The following is a 9,165-nucleotide window of genomic DNA, read 5'->3' as shown; positions in this document are numbered from 1 at the left end:
TGTTTAGTTGTACTTGGTCACCAGAATTAGAGGGCATAGGTCTAGGGTGAGAAGGGAAAGATATAAAAGAGACCTAAGGGGAGGTCTTTTCATGCAGAGGATGGTGCGTGTTTGGAATGAGCTGCCAGAGGAAGTGGTGGAGGCTGGTACAACTGTAACATTTAAAAGGCATCTGGATGGGTATATGAATAGGAAGGGCTGGGTGCTGGCAGGCGAGACTGGATTGGTTTGGGAGATCTGGTTGGCATGGACGAGTTGGACCGAAGGGTTAATTTCCATGCTGTACATCTCTATGACTCTTTGGCTCATTAATTATCAAAACCACCTCTCCAGTTTTCCCAGCTTCCTGTAATTCCTAAATATCATGTTCCCTTCAATACTCAAGTCCCACTCTATGTCTTCCTGTAGCTATGCTATGTAATGTAGCAGACTACCATTTCAGTTTCCTCAGTGTGCTACAGGTGTGTAACTAACAGTGCACATCACTAAATCATAGGCTTCCCAGGAATGTTTCTCCTTGATTTTTTGATACACTGGGAAGATGGATGAGAAGCAGATTAGGAAAATTCATTCCAAAGTGTTAACTTCAAACAAGCCATGTAACCCATCCTACTTGCAATTTATTTTTCTATTTGGCTGCAACAATATCCATTTGAGCAATAATTCTTCACGGGACAATTTAAGTAAATATTAAGGTTGAGAATACCAACTGAGTTACACAATGTAAAAGCTACATGGAAACTATTTCATTCAGCTTCATAAGCTCCATGCGAGAAGCTGAAACACTGTGCAGCAATAATATCTACAAATGATGGTCTCACCTCTTCAGAAGCATGATGATTGCGGGCTAACATGGTTTTGCCCAAGTCAATGCAGGAAGTGAAATTTCTGTTCCTGGCATCAATCTCTGCTCTGATTCCCTGGTGGTATTTCATCAGTAGCTCCACAGAGGAGACATCTCTGTCAAAATATATAACAATTGAACGATGTTTGATTTCACAGGAAGGGAGGTGATATTTGATATATACATCTGACTTAGCTGCATAATCACGGGTTTCGCAATAACTCAAGCAAAACTTTTTCTTTGAAAAGCAAATGAAATATTACGTTCATAATCGACTATTATTTGCTTAGAATTAGGCCAAAAAATGTGAAGTGATTCTCCATTGTTAATCCATCTTACTCGAGTAAACCACAGGAATGCTACCTGGATAGTTTCAAAGGCATCTCTATCGTACCAATAGCATATATCACATGAGCTAACAGCACGCATCAAGCAACCCGACCTTCCGGTTGCCATCCATTTTAATTCTCACTCCCATTCTCCCAGCGACATGTCCATCCTTGGCTGCCTCTACTGTCAGAGTGAGACCAAACTGAAACTGGAGGAACAACACCTGATATTTCTTTTGAGAAGCTTACAGCCCAATGGATTCAATATTGACTTCACCAGCTACAAAGTCCCTTCTCCCCAAGCCTTATCGTGTATGCAGCCCCACCCTTCCCCCTACCCCTCCTCTCCTCGACCTCTCCTAACCTGTTCACCTTCCCTCCCACCTTTCCACTCCACCCTTCCCACTGACCAATCACAATAATCCCCGACCTGCATCCACCTATCACCATCCCACCTACCCTTCCCCTAGCCCCATGCCCCTCTGGGCTCCTTTTCCCTCCACGGTCCTGAAGGAGGGTTTTGGCCCAAAACATTGCCTTTCCTGCTCCCAGATGCTAACTGACCTGCTGTGCTTTTCCAGCCTCATATCTATTGACTCTAACTTCCAGCATCTGCGGTTCTTACTGTCTCCAGGATATCCGTTTCTGCCTGGTGTCCTATCTCAAGGATCAAATAAGTTTTGTCCTAATTGTTAATGCCTATTGAACCTTCTTATGCATGCTATGTTCTCCCTGGGCTGAATTAAAACCACATCCTTCCAACCCCGGGCTGGAGAGTTAGGAGGTTTCTTTCAGGGGCAGGACATAATAATTAAAAAGTGACTTTCCAATAGCTACTTTCTGTCTGTCTGAGGCAAATATGAAACGTTGCGAGGGTGGTGAGGGAATCAAGCAGGTCATCCATGTCTGGATCTACTGAGGGCATAAAGTGATCACTTCATGAGCCACACTTACCACTAATCAGGGGCAGCACGGTGGCTCAGTGGTTAGCACTGCTGCCTCACAGCACCAGGGTCCCAGGTTCACTTCCAGCCTCAGGTGATTATCTGTGTGAGTTTGCACGTACTCCCCACATCTGCGTAGGTTTCCTCTGGGTGCTCTGGCTTCCTCCCACAGTCTAAAGATGCTCAGGTCAGGTGGATTAGCCATGCTAAATTACCCATTAGTCAGAGGGAAATGAGTCTGGGTGGGTTACTCTTTGGAGGGTCAGTGTGCACTGGTTGGACCGAAGGGCCTGTTTCCACACTGTAGGGAATCTAATCTAATCTAGTTGGATTAGCCATGCTAAATTACCCATAGTGTTAGGTGCATTAGTCAGAGGGAAATGAGTCTGGGTGGGTTACTCTTTGGAGGGTCAGTGTGCACTGGTTGGGCCGAAGAGCCTGTTTCCACACTGTAGGGAATCTAATCTAATCTAGTTTCCCTGCAATGGGGGAGGTGTATGCCATGTTAAAAGAGCCCAATACCTTCAGGGTTGGTGTCAGGCATGGGAACTTCATTCCAGGTCTACTATGGTCATTCAATAATATTTTTCACCATCACCATCACCTCAACAGTTCCCCATTTTCCCTCCCCAGGGATACTTCAAAACTATCCATTCAACCTCCCCTGTTAGGTTTTACCAACCTAACCTGGGCTATATTCTATCCCATTCCGACTCCCACCTTTTACCTTGGTGCCCAGCTCCAGCAAAGATGCCTATTGGGAATGGCCAATGTGCCCCTTTACCCCTGCTACTTCTACCTGGCATCGCTGCAAGCACAGTGCTGCCAGCTATCCAAATGACCAGTGGTGCTGTGAAGCAGGGCATCCTGTACCTGAGGTGGGGGAATACCTACCTCCAGCTTATTCATTGGCAATCACTCGCAAACAACCATGATTGTCTATCAACAAGCTTCCGTGTCAGAGTTTGTGCGTTTCTGCGGGTCCTTGTGCGGCTGATGAGCCGAATCCTAGAGCCACATTTCTGACCTTACATTTGCCAGATGTTTCTAATCGGGAGATGGAAATGCTCCCTGATCTCGAGATTGCTGGCATTGCTTTTCTGGTTCCTTTTAGGTATCTCCTCCTACTAGTCGCTGTTTTCAAACAATTGTGTCCCTTCAGGTAACATATTCCGCCTAGCCAGTTTCTTCTGAGTGAGGGTCTCCCAGGCATTAACATTTCCTGTATTTGTTGAGGGAATCTTCAGGGAGTCTTTGAAGTGTTTGTCTTTGTCCTCTTCACATTCAAGTGCCTTCCTTGAGCTGGGCAAAGAAGATTTGCTTTGGCAGTCGGAACCCAGGCTTCCTAAGTATGTGGTTGGTCAAGTGGAGGTGGTTTCGGACAATCATAACCTCAATGTTGGTGTTATCCTTCAGGGATGCTGATGTCAGTACACCGGCCTTCCCAGCTGGTGCACAGAAACCATCTCATAGAGCACTGATGGCATTTCTGCAAAGGCCTTGAAGTGGTGACCATATGTAGTCCCAAGTTTCTGACCGATACAGAAGAGCTAGAGGGATGACTGCTTATACACGACAACCTCAGGATCAGCAGAGGTGTTGTAGTTGTTGAAAATGTGCATCCTTTGCCATCCAAAGGTGGGGTTCATGGATTGGATGGTGTGATAGCTCTGTGCCTCGATCTCAGGTGAGGGGTGGCTCACCATGAGTCCAAGATCATCTTTGATGGAGAGCTGGGGAATTTATTCATAGACATTCTTATCTACAATTGCATTGCAGTTTAGGAGTTCCTTGGAGTATTCACTCCATTGGTGGCTGACAATTTTTCTGTCTCTCAGAAGGTTCCGTCCTTATCCTGCTCCAATTTGAGGCCAAGGTGTTAGGTCTGTACTTTGCGATGGTGACACTGAAGGAGCCCCACTCCTTGTCCATAAGGAGTTGCAGCTCCTTAGCTTTCTCAATACACCATTGAATCTTGGTTTCCAGAGTAGTTCTCAGTAACTCCATTGTCGCTGTCTGATGAGTTCTCCTCTCTGCTTTGCGAGTGGCGTTGTCTTTTCCAGGTGTGGAGAGCTTTTCCCTTATTGTCAACGAAGAACTGGATGATGCGGATGTTCCTTAGAACCAACATTTTCTGTCCATCCTGTGAACAATGCCCACACCACTGGGAAGCTTGGGTTTGACACAATGAAGGATGGTGGTGATGAAGGTGCAAAAGAGGTTGGGGGTAATGTCACACCCTGCCATGACCTCAAAGGATTCTGTTATATTAACATCGGCGAGGACCGTCACTGACATGTTGTCATGGAGGAGATGGAAGAGGCTGATAAATGTCTCTGGACAGCTGGCCTTTGACAGGGCCTTCCACTGCACTTCCTCACTGACTGAGTCAAAAGCCTTGGTCATAAGGAATAAAGATTTGTCATCTTCCTTCAATTCTGTTAAATCGACAAGTGTGTTGAAGTAATTGCATGCTGGACTGCACTTCCTTCCCTCCAGGATGCGTCTTGCCACCAGTACATGAAACAATGAAGGCCGTGCAAAGTTACTCACTGCCTAAAGTTTTCTCTGTGCCTTCGAAGAGATACACATCTTAGTCTAGGGTGGATTTTGGATCAGGTCAAAAACTGCTTTACGTTGCAAAAAGAGTTCTCAGATAGTTTGAATCAGGAACCAGCCTTAAGATTATGTACTCACGACAACAGACATCTTGGAGGTAAAGAAATACAGTCCAGCAAATAATGTGCTTGTCAATTTAAGAGAATTAAAAGGAAGGTGAAAATCTCTCTTCCCTATGAATGTGCTGGACATGACTTACATTAAACCTGGGACAAAATTTTACACAGACTCAAGGAGCTACAGTTGGCAGAAAAGTCAGTGCTACAAATTGTGACAATGGCTTTGTGTTTTTCAGTTATACTAGATTAGATTACTGTAGAGTGGAAACAGGCCCTTTGGCCCAACAAGTCCACACCGACCTGCTGAAGCACAACCCACCCAGACCCATTCCCCTGCATTTACCCCTTCACCTAACACTACGGACAATTTAGCATGGCCAATTCACCTAACCTGCACATTTTTTGGACTGGGGGAGGAAACCGGAGCACCCGGAGGAAACCCACACAGACACGGGGAGAACGTGCAAACTCCACACAGTCAGTCGCCTGAGGTGGGAATTGAACCCGGGCGCTGTGCTAACCACTGTGCCACCGTGCCACCCATACTTATGTCATACTTTCTGGAAAAACAAACAACATCACTTTCAACTGTGAAAAAACAAGGTCACAATCTCCATCTCCTTCAAGGACAAGGCAGTTGGTGCATGGGGATACCACTACCTCCAAGTTGCCCTTGAATACACACAGCATGCCCAGTCACTGTATCACAGTGGAATTCTCTGCTTAACAGCACTATGGGAGCGCTAACAGCACAGGGATGGCTAAAGCTCAAGATGAAGGCTTGTCACGAGGATGCAAGCACAACATGGTTAGATGGTCACTTGACTTTGCTCAGGACAGTCATATCTCTCAACAGAATGAAAAACAAATTGTACATTACCGTGGCTTCTCTTCTGTTTCCACCTGCCTAATGATGCTCTCCATCCAGGACATCAAATCTCGGACCATACTGAAGAAGCGGAATTTCTCAGCAGTGTCAACCAACTGGGTACGCCGGCCATCACAGGCATCCAGAAGTGCCTTCCAGGCCTCCACCACCTCTTGCTCCTGTTTCTGGATGGCAGCAGCTTTATCTCCTGCATACGCTGTCTGCAAATGGCCTGCATCATCCTGAAACTGCTGAACCTGTTAATGAGGAGATCCATTTCCTTATCCATGAAGGACAAACAAGGACGTGGTGTGACTTTACACATGGTGCACCCTACACCTTCTATCTGTAATTAAGTGTCCCATTGTAAATGGCAAAATTCTGGACAAATGCTGTTGGTTTCCTCTCACTTTAAACAATACTAATGACCGCTGTATGTAATTGAAAGGTCACTGAGTGAAGAATTTGAAGTGTTAGTGAGGTGCTACACGAATCACAAGGGAACACTGCTTATTTTGCAGATCTTCAATCAGTTTACAAATTACAAATTAATGAAGCCTAAGGATGAATTACAAGAAAAACTAAATGTTTTAGAGGTTACCAGCAAAGCATAATATTCTACCATATAAATAGTCGCAACAAAACAAATAACTTCAACTGAAAAGTATTAAAGCAACAGTTTATGATGGAAGGCTCACTGCTATTTCCATGTCTTTTTCCATTACCTGCTATACAAGGCTTTAATTCGATGCTTCGTAACATAGCCTTTTCTCATTTTAGCACTTCCTAAATTCTATCATGTTCGGCTTCCTGGTAATTACAGGAGTAATCAATAATGAAGCTACTGACAAATCACGCCTTTGGGAACCATAGGTCCGAAGTGACTTGGGTTCTTCTAATCATGCTACAGCTAATATACATCAAATGTCTCAATTTATAAATGTCTCAATTAAACATGCCCTGCATCGTGCAGCAACTAATGGAATTGCACCTGTTGCAGTTATGTTATTATTTGCCTAATGTCAAGTCTCAGTTTCCACCACACATTAAGTGACTTTGCACAATACCTGTATTCCAAGGGAATGAATATCGCGTTCAAATGCACTGTGCATTCTGTGGAAAGACTCTGCAGTGTTTGCATCACGGCCCAGGTCCTCTGGCAATTCCTCATGCTTTTCCTGAATCAGGCTCAGGAGCTCTTTGCCATCGTAGAAGTACTTGTGGAGCTCGAAGGAGGCAGTCAGGAGCTGTGTGCGAGTATCTATTAGTTCCAGGAGGTCAGCCCAGGCCTCGTTCAAGCTGTCCTTCCATTCTGCAATGTCAGCTGCTTCCGAATGACCTGAATCAATTAGGTCGTCTATCAGCAAATTCACACTGTCCACTCTTTCCTGACCAATTGTTCCTGTCTCCCGGGCAAACTCACGGAATTTCTCTCTCAGTAACTGCAAGGGAAAAGCAAATTGTAGTGAATTATTAGTTATTAAATAAAACATAATTCTCCTCAACCTAACTGATCTGAAAGCCTATATTCTGTAGATGTTGTGAAAATAGAGCGCTGAGTTTAAAATTAGATCTTCCAGTAGTATAAGATGTGTAATATGATAGTGATAGCACAATGTGTTTGGAGAATGACACCAACAATATTGTATTTCAAAGGTTACTCAATTGACATTTATGCAAAGAATTTTACCAAATTTAGTTTTCTACAATTGTATTGCAAATAATTTGCTGTACAATTTCTGCACTTTTTTCCTAACACCCTTGCCACTTTTCTCATTCATGTTGTCTGTAAAGGATAGCTGCCTGCATGGGTGATTGCTAGAATCAACTGGAAAGTCAGCATTGCCTGCTGGGAGTGGTGGGCACTATCAGGACTGGAGGCAGAAGAAGCAAGCACCATGATATAACAGTGTCCATCCAACCAGTTTAGTATGGGGCTTCGGCAATGGTGGACCCATGTCCTACTGGGAAAATGCCAGTGGCAGTGGGAAGAGACCTTTAATGGGTGCATTAATGGCTCAGTTAATCTCTGGAGAGGACAGACATCTTCCATTTTCTTCCCTGACAGCAAAATGGTATCACAAGGAAAACATCACAGACAATTCAACCACTCTCCCGCCCCATCCGATTTTTCTTTAGTATTGTGTGGGTGCTGCTGCTTTCCAGCACTCCCCCAGATTAGTTGACTGGTAAAATCCACACAAGCTGTGTACTCATGAGAGACAAAGTAACGTGAAATTAAACACGTGAGAACTGCACTGGAAAAAGTCACATAAGTTTGAAAAGCAAGATATTTTCTGAAGGATTTTGTTACAGCTGTACTTTTACATAATGCCTATGTGTGATCCAACAATAAATACTCACTGTAACTTGATCATAGTCTTGCCCTAGTTCCTGAGAAGATGCTGCGACATCCCTTTCTGCAATCCACTGCTCCAGGTCCATTACCTCACGGTTCAATTGGAGAAGATGGCATATATCCTCCAACTTTTTCTTCCGCTCATTTGCCAGATCTCTGAGTCCTGCATACAGCTTGTCCACTTGCCCCTGGCGCCTAATGATCTGCTCACTGTAAATCAATCAGGCTGTCAGTTAATTCCGACAGTATTTTGTGGATTGAAGCCTACCCAATAGTGCAACACTTTGGTATATAAATACACTGCTTCCCAGGCAGAGGGTCACAAGGGAAGTAAGTTTGATGAGTATGCAGTTGAGTCAAATAAAGCTTTGATTTTTTTTTGCAAAGAATGGATAGGGAGTGAGAGTTAAAAAGGAGATGCAACAGAGCAAATCATTTAAGAATCAGTTGTCAACTTCTGGTTAATTAGAATGGCAGTGCCTGCAAGGTCTGTAGCACATTGTATATATGCCTGTGAAAGCTGAGAATTGTCCCAAATGGAAGAAATGTCTTAGATGAACTTAGAATCATAGAACCCTTACTGTGTGGAAACAAGCCATTTGGCTCAACAAATCCACACTGACCCTCCGAAAAGTACCCCACCCTACCCAATTACTCTACATTTACCCCTGGCTAATGGACCTAACCTTACACATCCTTAACCACTATGGGCAATTTAGCGTGGCCAATTCACCTAACCTGCACACCTTTGGATTGTGGGAGGAAACCAGAGCAACCTGGAGGAAACCCATACAGACACAGGGAGCAGACACTTGCTCAGAATGAATGGGCATGACCAACAACTGGATCCCTTCAGTGAATTATATAGGGTGGAAGGGTAGAGTTGAGTTACAGTTCTGTAAGAAGATAAATTTTCCTCAAAACAGAGGATCTGGAGCTGTAAGCAGCTTTCTGATATGGACAGGTAGGAGATAGAAAATATGGTCAAATTTATAAGATGGAAATGGGCAAGTGTTGTTCTCTGGATTGTGTGTTAGAGAAAGATTAGCGAGACATTACTTTAAAAATGGCAAAGTACATCCTAATTAAAAGGCTTTAGGAACTCTGAAAATAAAACTGAAAATTACAAAAAAAGCATGGATC

General features: G+C 44.1%; 1 protein-coding gene across 6 annotated transcripts in view; it reads right to left on the bottom strand.

Moving 5' to 3' along the window:
• Positions 1–9,165, bottom strand: part of LOC122553773 (spectrin beta chain, non-erythrocytic 1-like) — a 269,990-nt gene that overhangs the window by 60,141 nt on the left and 200,684 nt on the right. For all 6 annotated transcript variants that reach the window (XM_043698081.1, XM_043698083.1, XM_043698082.1 and 3 more), the window contains 4 exons: positions 8,028–8,232; positions 6,731–7,105; positions 5,676–5,920; positions 822–960 (listed from right to left, as the gene is read on the bottom strand). In XM_043698081.1, the coding sequence (XP_043554016.1) occupies positions 822–960; positions 5,676–5,920; positions 6,731–7,105; positions 8,028–8,232 (964 nt within the window). The remainder of the gene's footprint in view (positions 1–821; positions 961–5,675; positions 5,921–6,730; positions 7,106–8,027; positions 8,233–9,165) is intronic.

Source organism: Chiloscyllium plagiosum, chromosome 10 (assembly GCF_004010195.1).
Source record: "Chiloscyllium plagiosum isolate BGI_BamShark_2017 chromosome 10, ASM401019v2, whole genome shotgun sequence".
Classification (NCBI taxonomy): Eukaryota; Metazoa; Chordata; class Chondrichthyes; order Orectolobiformes; family Hemiscylliidae; genus Chiloscyllium; species Chiloscyllium plagiosum.
The sequence above is the reverse complement of the archived record's forward strand: the minus strand, read 5'-3'. Positions and strand labels throughout refer to the sequence as shown.